The sequence below is a fragment of the Gallus gallus genome, chromosome 11 (assembly GCF_016699485.2).
Source record: "Gallus gallus isolate bGalGal1 chromosome 11, bGalGal1.mat.broiler.GRCg7b, whole genome shotgun sequence".
NCBI classification, from domain to species: Eukaryota; Metazoa; Chordata; class Aves; order Galliformes; family Phasianidae; genus Gallus; species Gallus gallus.
This window is the reverse complement of record NC_052542.1, coordinates 2,887,637-2,902,767: the sequence shown is the minus strand read 5'-3', so window position 1 is coordinate 2,902,767 and position 15,131 is coordinate 2,887,637. Positions and strand designations below refer to the sequence as shown.

At 38.0% G+C, this 15,131-nt stretch overlaps 1 protein-coding gene across 13 annotated transcripts in view; it reads right to left on the bottom strand.

The window, feature by feature from the left end:
* The window catches only part of ESRP2 (epithelial splicing regulatory protein 2), a 53,952-nt gene extending 40,011 nt beyond the window's left edge, over positions 1–13,941 (bottom strand). For 6 of the 13 annotated variants that reach the window (XM_015292352.4, NM_001030566.2, XM_015292354.4 and 3 more), the window contains exons 1-3: positions 3,643–3,758; positions 3,260–3,412; positions 2,199–2,327 (exon numbers count right to left, since the gene is read on the bottom strand). In XM_015292352.4, coding sequence (XP_015147838.1) covers positions 2,199–2,327; positions 3,260–3,394 — 264 coding nt within the window. In that variant the 5' untranslated portion in view covers positions 3,395–3,412; positions 3,643–3,758. Of the gene's footprint in view, positions 1–2,198; positions 2,328–3,259; positions 3,413–3,642; positions 3,759–5,222; positions 13,002–13,743 lie in introns of those variants that run through there. The other 7 variants (XM_046899419.1, XM_040707049.2, XM_046899418.1 and 4 more) reach the window with 7 other exon arrangements.
* Between the last annotated feature and the right edge of the window lie 1,190 nt (positions 13,942–15,131).

Genomic DNA, 15,131 nt, shown 5'->3' with positions numbered 1-15,131 from the left:
GATGCAATGCTGCAAGAATATGAAATACAACTGAAATGATGCAACATTTGTGGAAGTGCTTTGTTGGGGAGCACAGACTATATGCTATTGGTAGACTCTATCATTCCTGGAAAGTGAACTAAAAATTAACAGAAGGTCTTCCACAGTCGGTGGAAAAACTCCAGGCCCACAGAAGTTCATCTACTGTTTATCAGTTATGAATTGCCAAATCAGAATCAAAGAGTGGTTGAGATTGGAAGATATTGGAAGATATCTCTGAAGTACAGACAGAAGTTACAGTGGCTTTATGCTTGGAGATTCTCACCTCCCTCTATATGCAGAGGCTGAGAACCCAAGCAAAAGCCAGAAGCAAGCGCTGAAAATTTTATTTGTAAGGCTGACTGTTCAAGTGAGCATTTTGCAGCTGCATCATCAGATTCTCTACCACAACCCAAGCAGGGTGTGGAAAGCTAATTTCACATACTCTAAAACATTATCTCAAATCAAGGTACAAGTTTACTTCCTTTTCCTCCTCCTTTTCAAATAATCACTTTACCTACCTGTGCTTTTGGTAATCAAAATACTTAAATGAGGGGAAAAAAACTACATGTAACAATAGACATCTGAAACATCCTTAAAATACACAATGCAGTTAAATCATTTAATGGACTTGTCTTAAAAAAAAAATGCAGAAAAGGATTTTCTGTTAAAAAAAATATGGAATTCTACCTTTTGCTACATTTGCAGGTGAAAGGATGAACAGATTATCCATAAAATTTCACAAAGACAGGAAGCATGGAGGGGCAGGGACACAAACTGAGGTGCCGGGTGTTCTAGGAGACCCAAAACAGAACTGGCTGCATCACAACTGGCATCCAACAATTAACAGCAAAATCACAGTTGCACAGATAGGTCAAACAAAAGGGATAAAATTGTTGTTTTTCAAGAGTCTCTACCACACCTACACACAAAGCTAGTATTTCCTTTTATTTGCTAAAGCAGACCCACCTACACTGTAATTCACAGCAATAAGATACAATCTCTCATAAAGTACTGAGTATAATTAAAGCGTGTCTGTTATAAAGGTAAACAGAGTGTACTAAGCTAAGCTGTTCCAGATGTCTTTAGCGCAAGATGTGGGACAAGACCAAACCTGCAGCTGTGCATTTTCTCAGGGGTTATTTTGAAGCTTAAAAAAAATTTTTTTAATCACCTCTCAGTCTTAGGATCTAGCAAAACATATAATAAATGGCATTCATGGCTGATGTGAAGAAGTTCTAAGACACGCTGCATATTACATATTTCTGTCTTTAAAGATACCTACTCTAGATTGAAATGTTAGCCGTTCCATACCAGAGGTTTAGGAGTCAGTCTGCCAAGGTATCTCTGTGTCACCAGAACTTACAGCAGCAGGAACCTGTTCTACTGCCTAAGCCAGTTTCTTGCTGAAACACACCTACAAGTGACTCAGACAAGGTGTGGAAAGCCAGTCTTATATGTTCCACAAAAATGCACTATTGTATTTTTCCACTCGAGCATATTTTGTATGTATAAAAGGGAAAGAAAGTAAAATTTCAGGAACTGAGTAACTATGCAGTATTCATATTAAAAGTTTTTAAGTAATTTATGGCCTCTAGAAGTGAAAGGATCACTCAACTTCACAGATCAGTGTGATATAAGTTAGCATGATATAAGTCAAATACAGAAACTGAAGAAACAATCAATCAGTAATTAAGCTCATGAGGAAGACTGATATAGAACAAAAAGCTGCTGTTTTATGTAAGATAAGTTTTTAAAAAACTCATCCAATTTGAAGAATAACAATTGAGAGAAGATTCACATTACAGCAATGAGCCCATAGATTAAAACATGCCATGTGCATTTCAAAAGTTCAAGCAGTACTGCTATTATCATTCTGCTTTAAGAACAAAAAAAAAGGAAAAGTCTTGGGCAAAAGAAATTTGGAACACAAGTGTGCCTATCGAAATAATCAGATCTAGAGCTTCTGAGAATCAGCTGGCATTGAACACAACTCTTTCAGAATTACAGGGCTCCCAGTTCAAGTTTTTCAGATCATGTTTAGGTTAGCTTTATCATAAACACAACAACTTGCTAATGACTTCAAAGTGGAAGACAGTTAAAGTATTTTTTTTTTTTTTTTACCAAACAGTTGGGTGTTGTCACCCAGATTTCACCCGCTCCAAATAGCAGCACCTCACCTGTTGAAGAACCCGGTCCAGAGGCTCAGCTTTGCCCAGTCCCTCTGCTGTTAAACCACTCACTTCACGACATTGGTCACTTAACTCCAAATTGTCTGCTTTCACCAGGGATTTGTGTAGTGTCCCTACCTAAAAACATTTAAGAAATGCGGGACAAAAGTGAGGAACAAACGAACGAGCTCTTTGTAACAATGCTTTCAGACTGCAGAAAAATCAGAAAGGTGCAGTATCACTGCCCCAGTAAGGATTACAATGAGAAAAAAGCATTTGTCGATTTCACAAATCGAAACCTTTCGCCTGGGTTTCTTCCCCTCCCACACGGGAGAGCCACGGTCTCTGCTCCGGGCACCAGAGCTGGCCTTCACGGCATGCCGCTTGTACGCAGAGCTCGTTTTAGAGGGAGTTGCTCAACGTGAGGGGAAAAAATCACCTACTGTTAAGGGCAGCTTCCCAAATCTCTTCACAAAATGGATCGTTTTATCAAAGCAAACGCATTCATTTTATCAAAGCCCTTTATCTCTAGGGATTCCTATTCATAACAGGTTGGTTTTTTTTTTGTTTTGTTTTGTTTTTGGGGGGGGGGGGGAGGGGGGGAAGAGGGGGAGGAAAGCTGGAATATGTTTTCAGATTAGCATAAAAATTGAAGGAATTTAAGGTTCTCTTAAGCGTTAGCAAACGTCGGTTAAAAAACAACAAAAGCCTCCCGCTGCAGGCCGCCCCGGGCCCGACGGTTACGCCGACAACTCCCGGGGCAGCGTGCACGCTCGGAGCTACAGCGCAGCTTTGTGTTTTCAAGGCTGTGGAAGACGTCCCTGAAGTGGGAACCACCGACGGTTCGGGAAGGACGGACGGGGGGCGGTGGGAAACGGCCTAGCTTTCCTTAAAAGTTACCTCTTCCCTTAAAACGGGCCAAAACCGACAAGGACGACAGGGCTTTGTGTGAAGGAGTAACGCGGTGAGTGAAGGGGTCGGGCAGCCCTCCCCGGGGTGCATTTGTGAAATGAACAAACGGCCACGAGCAGCCGCCCGCAACGCGCCGTCGCCGGGTGTCGAAGCCATACCTTCTTGCTGGGGAGATCCACAACTTGCCACACCAAGAGAATTAGTTCCCTCTCATCCGAACCCAGTTTAGCCCCATATGCACCAGCTGTTGCCCCAAACAACACCACCAAAGAGTCACTGTGCGAAGCCGTCATGACCACAGGGGGAAACAACTACAATCAAAAGCAGAGGTCAAAAAAAGAGAAAAAAAAAGTAAAAGAAAGACACGCAAACGGACAAAAAAAGGAACAAAACCCCACAAAGGTTCACCCCCTACCTCTAAGTGATCAAAGGGGAAAGGAGAGATGAGGAGTCACGGTATTAAGAGGAGAGAAAGAGCTGTTCAGAAGTTAGGTCTTTGAAGACCAGAAAAAGGGAAAACGAAGAAAACTCGCATCTCTACCTGTTCCCGGTGATCTCCTTCTTCCCAGGGCCGATTGGGAGGTGAAATTAGCAAGCTGAGAGTTTCTTTTCCTCTGACATCATGGCAGAATCCCAGCCTGAGCTTCTCTCCCACCCACCCCCTTCGCCTCTCCTGGGTTACCTGCCCTCGGTGCAGCTCATGTGACTCTAGTCAGTCTCCCAGAGGGACGATGCCATTGGGTCTTTGGGAAAGGTGTAGGAGGGACAGAGGGAGAATGAACGCCTGGCTGATCTGGCCTGATTGGTTTTTGAGGGAGATCAGAGGAAAACTCCCTTCTACGGTGCTGCCTGCAGGAAGTGCCTCTACCTGCTTTCAGTTTCTGCGCGATCCTGGCGAGCGCGCCTGGGGGCTTCAGTGGGGGCCGAGCGCACCCCCCGGGCCGCCGCCGCCTCCTCCTCTGATTTTCAAACCTGGGAAGTATGCACTTGTACTTCCTAAAGCACAACGTGTGTCTTAGCTTTGAAATCCTCAAAACGAAAATCATCACCTGTTTCTAATTAATTGCATTTGTGGACGTTGCTGTGTACAAATTCAGCCACTGGTGCCAAAGTTTATGTGTAACAGAAAGTGTAATTTAGCACAGGATTTCTTTAGTGGATATTGCTGGCTGAAATGAAATGGCTCTGCATTTTAGGCCCTATCCTGTATGAGATTTCAAAGCTGAATCCCTTTGGTTTTGAGAAAGTGTATCTAGGATGATACACAAAAAGAAAGTCCTGTGCTTTCTATAGGAAATGGCTGGATAAATGACTATAGGACTATTTCATGGGCATTAACTACAGTTCAAGATGGGCAGTTTTTCCTCTATAGCTCTTTTCTGTTTCACAGCTGAGACTCTGCGATGGTAAAACACCATCTGGTTTAGCTACCATAGAAATGCTGCTCTAGGCATTTCTGCTGGGTGGCAGCAGTAGGAGAATCCGTAATGTTAGAATCATAGAATTGCTAACGTTGGAAAAGACCCACAGGATCATCCAGTGCAACCATTCGTTCGCCCTTCATATTAGGGGCCGTGAACATTTTTAGAGACTCTGTCAAACTCAAATTTATCTTAAAGCAGAAATAACCAAAAAGCCTCTAAAATGCTCTGATTATGCTATTATTTTTTCTATTACCAGCACTAATAAGTTTCTAATAATTTTTAGAGGACAAATATTGCAAGTTATAAATTTTTAATTTAATTGTTTAAATAGATTTTTAGTTTGTAATTCAATATCAGTGTTGGGTCGAAATATACTTTTTGGTGACCAAAAAACAGTGCTGCTGCTAAGTCACACCCAATGCAGGGAAAATGCAGAGCTGAACATCTAACTGTGACTATCCAATGGATTTATCCAATGTTAATTAAATATTAACACCTCATCTTCTTTCCTTCTTTTAATATGTTAGTTTTAAAACTGGTCAGTTTTTTTATGCTGTTTTAAAGTCTTATGAAGTTATGGACCCAGTTTGGCAGACACCAATTCACATGCTAAAAGTATCACTATTTACATTTATTTCAGTGAAAGTAAACACAGTTCAAGGATACTATCTTAGAATTCAAACTTACAAGTATTTACCTGGTGGAGACCACGCGAAGAACTTCAGAGCACACAGGTGCAGCTCTGTGAACTTTACAAGGTAGCTGTTAAATGCCTCTCAGCTGTTGTCTCTGTTGCTCATGTGCAGCTGAAAAGCAGTCCTGATGATATATTCTTGCTGTACAAGGGGAAAATTCCCAGATACATGGAGGTAAAAACTTTAATCTGTAACATACATATACTTACATAATAAGAATATATTCAGCAGTGTGTTTTCTGGCACTGATGAATTCACATAACAGCTGTGAATATTTTCCTCTGTCAGTGCATGTATAGAAGATCCCATTGATGCTCCTTCTGGTTGGATATACTGGGAATGAAGCAGCTTAACAGCTTGTTAATTGTGTGTGGGATGATTCTTATCCCTTTATCAGAACCATAAAAATACGTTCATTTCAAGTGTTCCTCTTATCCCAACCTATTGTTCCCATTCCAAATGTATGTATACCACAGAGGTGTCTGGGGGAAGGTAGCAACTGTACACATGAATGAAAACGCAAATTTTAGCTGTTCACAGAAAAAAAAAAAAAAGTGTCACATTTAGCCACAAGTCTGGCACAATTTAGCTACCTTTACAAGGGTGTCATTTCAAAGCCTTAACATGTATCTACTTCATACAAAATGATAGCTATTGGATTTGTATGGAAGACTATACACTTCATATATTCTTAGCTTGACATATATGCTTACAGACATCTGTGAACTGGCACAAAGAATGCCAGTACCTCTGCACCTCTCTTCTATGATCTAACATGAAAAAAAAAAAAAAAATTAAATAAAAAATTAATGTAATTTACTTGAGCAACATACCATGCTAAGGAAACTCTATTCATATCAATGCCAAAGACCTCGACAAGTTTTCAAGTTTGGCAATCGTCTTCCCACTCCCCTCTACCCATAACTCTGCCACATTATTGATTTAAAAAATGCAGAGGAATGACATCGCATGTCTCCAGAGAACAGCAACAGGATCTACTTCCTGAAACACCATGTGGTATAAACACTGTACACTGAGCATTACAAAGTTAATTTGTAACTGAGATCTTGTTGAAATAAAGAGTTTATGGCTCACCTTTAGCTTTATCCTGGCAGTTATGTTTATAGACGTTCTTGTTTGTAGGCTCCATACAAGGAATAAAAGTTTTAAAGATGAAGATTCATTGTTATCCAAGTTCAGCATTGTAATTTTTTTTTCATTTATTTTTTATAAGAAAACAAAACTAAAAAAAAACCTGTCTTTGATTACATGAGAAACTTGAAGAAACTTATTTAATTCATTGTGCTTGAAAAGGATAAATCTGTAGTGACAATTTCATTCTTATTATACATACTCCTCCCTCAGTTCCATAAATAGAAAAAAAGACAAAACAAAAACAAGGCTCTCTTTTAATACAATATTATTAAAAACACCACTGACTGAATGTTCTGACCACAGAATTCTTTTTGAAATAGCCAAATAAAAAGAGAATGAAACTTGAGAAATGAGATATGGAGTGATAACCTTGCCACATTCAGATCTACAACAAAACTTGGATTATCTTTCAGATTAGCTAAAAGTCAGTCCTCTGTTCCAAACTTGTGTATCAAAAAGTTATTTGTCTTCCTTCCTTCCTTTCTACTTTACTCATCAGTGTAAATGATGTAAATGATAATGACTCTTGTAAAATAGCTTGAAATGCCTTGAGAAATGTGAGCTAACTTTGAAGTCAGGTCTAACTTCAAAATTGGTCATGCTGAGATTGTGGACAAAATGACCTCCAAAGGTCTCATCTAGCCAAAATCACTCTGTTTCCAAGAAACAAAGAAGCTAAATTAAATAAGTATGGACCCTTGTTTATTTGCATAATAGTAACAGATTTTTTTTCTGTGTGCCTCAGCCTCTCCAGAATGAATTGGTAGGGGAAATGTCATCTGTAAGCAAACATGAAAAGACATTCAGGAGCCATTCTGTTCTTAGCTGCTGTATGAGATTATAAGCAACTGAGGCAATGTTTTCTGAAGGAGGAGCATGCTGTAACTCCTGAAACATAAACCTGTATGTTAAGAATTTTTTTTTGCATCCTTTCTTTAACAGCAAATGAGTGGGAAAGGGCATGGGAAAAAACTGCTTAGCAGTGTGCTTTGATTGCTGTCCAGATGTTTTGAGAGATCTGATTTTTTGGTCTGCCAGGTAGGTCTATAATGATTGTAAATATAGTGTAGATGCCTCAAAATAATTCCCATTGGGATAATCATAAAAGCTTGGTAATATGCAAAATTGCGCCAGAAAAGTGGTTTCTGATGGATTGGTACCCTGCAGATATTAGTCTCACCAAGCCATACCGAAAGCATTCACTTACAGTCCTGCACCAGCTGGAATTTAATTTCTTTAGACTCAAACTAAAAGGTAAAACTGATGACTAGGCTACATAAATGAAAATGAAATTGTTTTCCCTATTATTTTACGTAGCTTCTCTCCTTTATGGGCTGACAATCAACCCGGTGTCCTAATCCTACAAAAGTATTCATACTCAGCTCCCACTCAATTCCAATGAACAGATGTATGTTGTTTAGTTGAGTTTCTGCAGATTGCAGGCTGTTGAAGGTCAAAGTTCTATTTTTCTATGAAATTTATGGATGGAACAAATGTACATGCATGGTACTGTCCTTCATTAATATTATTACAGACTTACACTAAGGTTACCAGTTTGAACAATTATACAGTAAATTTAGATTTTTGTCTCATTGGAAATCATGTTCCCCTTCAAATAAATCGTTAATCATTTTTCTGGAATTAGAATCATTGAAACGTCAGCAGGTAGGGACTTCTGGAAGTCCTCTTGTCCAACACTGTGGTCAGAGCTGGACTACACCAACACCAGATTGAACCTATCAATGCTTTGCCTAGGTGACTCCTGAAAACCTCCAAGGACAATGATTCCAAACCTCCAGGAATAACCTGCTCCAGCACTGCAACTATGTTGCTGAAGGAAAACATTTTCCTACTGGCCAATCTGATCTTTCAAATAATTCACTGAAACTAGTTGAGACAGGATCTTTAAACTGCAGTAGGGTTTAAAGACAAGCCATGTGATAGGATTTCTGTTACCTAATGAGATGAATAGGCAAGTACTTCCTTAACCTTTCAATCTGCCTTACTTGTGACTGAAAATTCACTTTCTGTAACGTTTTATTGCCCCTAAAATCTGCTCAAATAAATTCTCATTGCAATCAGTAACATTTTGATAGTCTCGGGTACAATATGAAAATGAAAAATTCAGCAGAAAATATTATTTATTAGGAAAATTAGTATTTTGTCTTAGATCAAGACACATACTGATAATACATTCTTTATTTGGCCACTGAAAGTATGTATATAGCACTTTACATATCTGTCAGTGTGACAGTGCAAACAGCAGTTAAAAAAAAGATTTTATGTGAGTTGTCACTTCAGCTATAATGCAAAAAAACCACCACCACCTTCCTTGCCACCAACACCACCACCACAACTTAGTGAAGAGAAGCACATATTGATAGCTAAAACTGTGATAGCTAAAAGCCAAAATATTAACTTTCATTCACTACTATTTAAATGCAATGTATCAAAATAATCCTATCATCTTTATAAACAATAACATTTTAAATGTCTTCATATGCTTAAAGTTCAACAGGATAAACTTTATATTCTGTTGCAAAAAGATCAGATGGTTAGCTCCTCTTAAAAGGAAATAAGTGACCGGATGTCTCCATTAGACATTTTATTTGGGGCACTGCATGCTTTACTTTCAAAGACCCAGCACAGAGGCTTTCAGCTACAAGAAAAGCAAGACAGGAAAAGCAGTATTCCTTTAACTTTTCACGAGAGATTTTTCATATTTCTTTCTTCAGTGGATTGATCCTGCTCAACCCATCACATGCCTCACACATACACCTTCACACTGTAGGTAAAGAAAGTTCTCAGAAATTCACTGAAACATGAAATCAGCCAAAGCTATCTGAAACATGAATTTTCAACTCCAATTACCTTGCACACAAACATAAAATACAATTCGACAACATACAAAATGTATGATCAGAAGATCATGCCATACACTACTCTCACATACTCAGAGTTGATAATCAATTCTGCAAGATAGCAGTGATGAAAGAATTCATCAGCAAGTGCATATGAAAGACTGTATACTGGAAGTTCAAATGGCTCTGTGAAAAACAACAGACCAAATTGCACAACTAATGATGACTTAATACAAGTTACACTTTCTCAGGCTTTACTGACAACTTGATACCAGCCTCATGAGAGTATCTTGGCAGAGAATAGTAATGTGTATAGCTTTGGCTTTTTATTTAATTGTACCACAAGCCCTCAGCTGACTTAAAACACTGATAAAAATGAGGGTGTGTTCCTATAATGTTTCATTCCCATTCAACTCGGCTGCTCTGATATTTGTTTCTTCATTATAGTTTAATTAAACTTATTCCACATGAAGATATGATAATGCACATCTGTTTCTTGCCAAAGAATAAACAGAAGCAAAACATAAATGCCAAACTTAAGCAAAACTTAAACAGCTGTTGAAGCACTTAGGCTTTAAGGATAATTCATTGATGAATTTTGTATAATATACTGATGAATACAACTATGTACATCCAAACTAGACACCATAGGCCACCTGTCATACAGTGGTTTCTTGAGCTTTCATCTTCATTAAGATTATTTTGTTCCAATCAGCTCCATCACCAATTATTACGTATTCAGGAAGTGACACAGGGATTTCAAACTTGTGCATCCTATCGGATCCGTTCTCAAGAATGGAACAATATTTTTCAGAAAATCAAGTCTCTTACACAACTTTTGTATTTTGGTTTTGTCTGTCTTGTATTGAAAGTACACAGTCTTAGTCTTACCTGACTAGTTATTAACAGACTGGCAGAATTAATTTGCCATTTTACTTCTACTCTATCACTTACAACTTAGTAAGACAACTACAGTTTTTGCAGGTATCCCATTTTCTTCTACAGTATCTCTAGATGCAATTGCTTACATGGAAGACCCTAGTTAATACTGAATTGTATTATATATTTATGTAGATACAGTCATCAGATTCTCACTCAAGTAAATGTCATTGCTTCTATTTTACAAACCATCTGTTCATTTTAACCTCTTAGTATGGATAAGCAAATACCATTGTTCCTTTGTCTTGATCACAGATTCTACGTGCCATGAAAAACAAATGATGGAAGTAAGATAGTAGTGCCCTTAGTAATATATCAAGTTGACGTTAGAGTGATGTGAATTTCTAAGAAACATTGTCAATTATACATATTGCAGTACGTAAATGCATTCAAGAATATATAGATACATACCATGCACACATATGTAAACAACAGTACTAAATATGTTCTTCCCTTCAGCACACTGTAGAAATTCTTAATTTAAGATGTCATCTGATGCAAGTCAGTTCATTTTATCACTTAATAAACACACAATTGCTTTATAAACATAGATAATAAGTAAGCACATGGCATGCAGGTGAAATGAGTTCTGCCCTTTCTCTTCCCAATTTGTTGGAGTTGTGATAAAATGCTCTGACAGAGCTGTTTTATAAGTGCCAATACTACCACACCTCCTTTCCACTGCCCTCTGTTAATGTGGCACACCCTTGTTTGACAGGAAATATCACCTTGTGTTCAGTCTTTCTTTGGTTTTCTCAAGTAACTATTTCAAGCGCAGTGTGACAGTTACAATACATTAAGATTTTGTCTTTTTTACACATAATTGTATGATGGTAAGGAAAAGGGAAAGAGCCCTAGGGCACACAGAAGAGAAAATTGCCTGGCACAACTTGCGAGTAGCTATGCAGTGAGTAGAGTCAACGTACTGATAATGCTCTGTGTAAAGTAGATGTCTGGGACATAATTTGGACTTACCGTCATTCAACTGCTGCTTCTCTTTGTCCAGTGTTTTGCTTTATGTGAATGGGGAGATAGACAAGGCCAACCTCTTTGTCCACAGTTTACAGGCCAGTTTTGGCCTCACCTCTCCACTTATTTTTTTTTTTTTTTCCAGATAGATTAAATCCTTATATGCACTATAAAAAAAACATACCTGTACTAATGAAGTAGAAATAAGAGCTGGCTGGCCTGCCACAATATGTGACAAACTGTGCCCTAAACCTGCAGGTTTTGTCATAAAAGATGTTTGACATAAATACCAGTTTCAGGCATACCTTGTTCATCCAGCCTCAGTTATTCACTCTAATCCCACCTTTGCCATCTGTACTCCCCAATCTTTCAGAGCTTACTATCTGTGGGAGTGCACCCTGAATTAGCTTTGAAATACTGATCCTGATTTAGAAAGCTGGATATCATCCTTAAGATGAATCCATTCCCTCATTTGATTCAGAGGTTGGTCCCACACATATTTATCCTGGCAAAAAGAAGTGACTCATGGGAATAGGAAAATACAGCGGGTAATAATGTATTAGAATATTATGATTCTATGACATTAAGACACACATTTGTGTGGCCAGTAACTACTAAACACCTGCAGCTGTCACTAAAGGCAGACAGACTGGCTATCACTGTAACAGAGTCATGTTGGGTAGCATTTTACACCTACTTTTCACAGACATAAATTGTAAGACTCTGAAGATCAGATCTGGTCTCCTCAGATCTTTGGATTACTTTCTATGTAGGTAGGAATCCACATCTGATGATGTATCTACAGTAGGAAAAAGCATGTTTTTGCGGTGCAGAATTCTGTTGAAGGCAATACTATCTTTAAATTCTTGCCAGCAGATGAAAGTACTAGCAACCTGACTCACCTGTAATATCTAAGCTTATGCTATTCATCTTTATTCCTGGGAAGACAAACATGACAAAAGATGTAGATTCTGTTTAGTATTGTGTTCTGCTCTGTACCTCTCACTTTCAGATGAGCCATTCTGTATAGGATGAGATTTTTAGTAAATGATACAAGGCTTTTCCCTTTAATCACATTTTTGGGACCATATAAATTTAACCTCTTTTTCTTGCATCTTGAAGAAAATGACTTTTAAAAACATTCCTTTGCACTAGCATTGAAGGCATTGAAAGATATAATGCATCCAGCCCCTGTGAAACTGCTGGATGCAGGGAAATAAGGTGGAGCTCACCACCTACAATCAAAGATTAGCTGCTTTAATCAAAGAGATAGCTTGCATTCTCAGCTTTTGATTTCCACAAAGCTTGTTTGTTTTACTTAAGGCTAGTTTACTACAGTCCTGTAACCATGGAATTGCTAGGGAGCTAAGCCACACCTTTATGAACATACTTATCACTTCCTGCACAGAATAGCCTTAAGAGCAGTCTCCTATACACCAGAGATAATAGAAAAAAAAAGAGCATGAATCTTAAGATCTTGGCTAGCTGGCAAAGCCATTGCACCTGTGTGCTCTTATAAAATAGTTCACATAAGATTTTCAGGAAGTGTCTACGGAGAGATGTATTTTTTCAAATCAGTTCACACTTAGAATATTGATAATATGTTTCCTACCCTTTCAATCGTCTGAATCCAGCTCTTCTGCTGGTGGCTGTTTTGTGACTGGAAGAAAACAAATGGTGGGTTCCTCTCAAATCCTTCTAATATGTATTCTGTATTACAGTAATGGTAGACTGACAGGATGAAGGGTCCAACAGACAGGATGAGGTTTCATTATATGTAAACAACCGTCCTCCCCTCAGTGCTTTGTGGCAGTGTGGTATTGCTAGTTTACTTACATCCTCCTTTTTCTGGTTCACCTGCAATTTGAATTATATCAAAATATGTGTCAGTTCTGACTGATGCTTAGTATTTACATGAAGCTGAGGATGTTTTCTTACATCATAAAGACATAATTTTTAAAATACATATTCAAAACTATAAAAATCAAAGCACAAAACTTTCTGCTGAAACTTATGCTCCCTAAAGTTGCCTTAAGCACACTGAACATTCATATTAGAAACCTCTCCTTACTGATGAATCATTTCAGTTGTTTCAGATTCTTCCTTTAAACTTCCCTCTGACTGAGGATATAAAACGATCTTTCATTTTATTGACACTGCATACTGCAAATAGGCTAACAGTAGGGTTTGTGTAACAGTAAAGAAAAATAATAATTTCATATAAAAGACTGGGCTTCAGATTAATATTTCTTAGAGTTCTGTTAACATGCTACAGATGACAGGAGCTGCAGATGCTTGGGTGGATAGTAATGATGACTTATACGGTAGTTACTAGCACAGCAGCAAGGTAGAATACATGAAAGCAATTGTATTCTGTGGGAACATGATCACTATCATCCAGTTCATGAGCATAAAAGTATTTCAAAATCACAATAGATAAAAGAAATGACAGAAAATCAACAGCATTATCATGCAAAATTCCTTCATAATTTGATAAAACTGGAAAATATTTATAGACAACACCAGAAAATTAAAAATTACACAGTTACTATGATTATCCTCTTGCTATTATTAGGATTAAACCTGCAGTATACATTACCATGACAGAGGCTCAAGTGTAATAGGAAAAGATCCACACTTCGAGTTACAATTTGGTTCCACAGGCCTAAAAGCAGTATGGATATACTGTGCATCTTGGGATTTTAATTGCTTCAAAGTAGCATCATTCTCTACTCCCATACAGTCACAATGTACTACTGAGAAGAGGCAGAGAAGAGGTTGTGAACATGCATACACTGGAACAAGACTAGTGAATATAAAGTAACAACCAGTTTCATTTATTTGCACAGTTTATCTGTAGTAGAAACCAAAGCCCCAGTATGCAAACAGCCCTGGCAATTGGGGGTGGAGGTACGTAGTCTACAGCCCTGCAAAGATGTCATATGAAGCAATACTCTGGGATTAGCAGTGTTTCTCAAGACTGGGCTCGAAAGGATTTACAAATCACTGTATACACAGTCATGGAGCAATTTCTTCATTGTTGTATGGTCAATATGCTGCATAAGGCAGAAAAGTGCTTTTTTTTTTTTTTTTTTGTTCTCAAGTAGAATAGAAGACATCCCTTTCTTAGTAGAATCTTAAGAGACTTGTAACACAGATTAAGCAGGCAGGATTATACAGTCCACAGAAAAGTTAAATCTGTTTCAGGAAAAGGGATAATTAAGGTAACAGTTCCATAAGTCAGGCCTACAGGTTTCTAATTCTTGGCAACAAATATTCATTCTCATGTGATGTTATTTAATATCGGATTTACTTTCCATTGTTAATTTCTTTCCACAGCACAATCAAGGCTAGATTAGAAGCTTGTCACATCTCAACAGTGGCAATTTCTCGGCCTTGGGCATGTTGGTTTATGCAGTGGATGAGGAATACTGAAGCAAAGGATGTTTGGGAAAGTGTTCTCAAACTTATAAAAGCCTAAAAACTGCATCCCTGAGTGAGACAAACAGTTAATTTTAAGGGTGTACTTTATATATGAAGCTTGGGGATTTATATCTAATAGAGCTAAAAGAGAAAGAAAAAAAAAAGACACACAAAGCTAACTAAATTCAATTTCAAATACTTCAATGAAATCAACCTTGAATTCTAGAGAAGGAAAAATATGAAAGTTCAATTATCTAATTTATTTCCCAGAGCAAAATATGTTATTTCAATAATATCATGTTTACATTTAGATTGCAAGCTGACCAAAGACGTAGAATCATAGAATCAGAGGTTAAAAAAGACTTCTAAGATCAAGTGCAACTGTCAACCCATCGCTATCATGCCCATACTACATACAGTACCTGCTCATACACATGGAGCTTTGCTTGTTATCCTTTTTCATTCCTTACCTTTGTGCTCTCTCAGAGTCTGAGGGAAAGGCAGGCACATGATCTCTCCCCTTTTAGCCTTTCTGGCTTCCTAAAAATTTTCCTTTGGTTTATA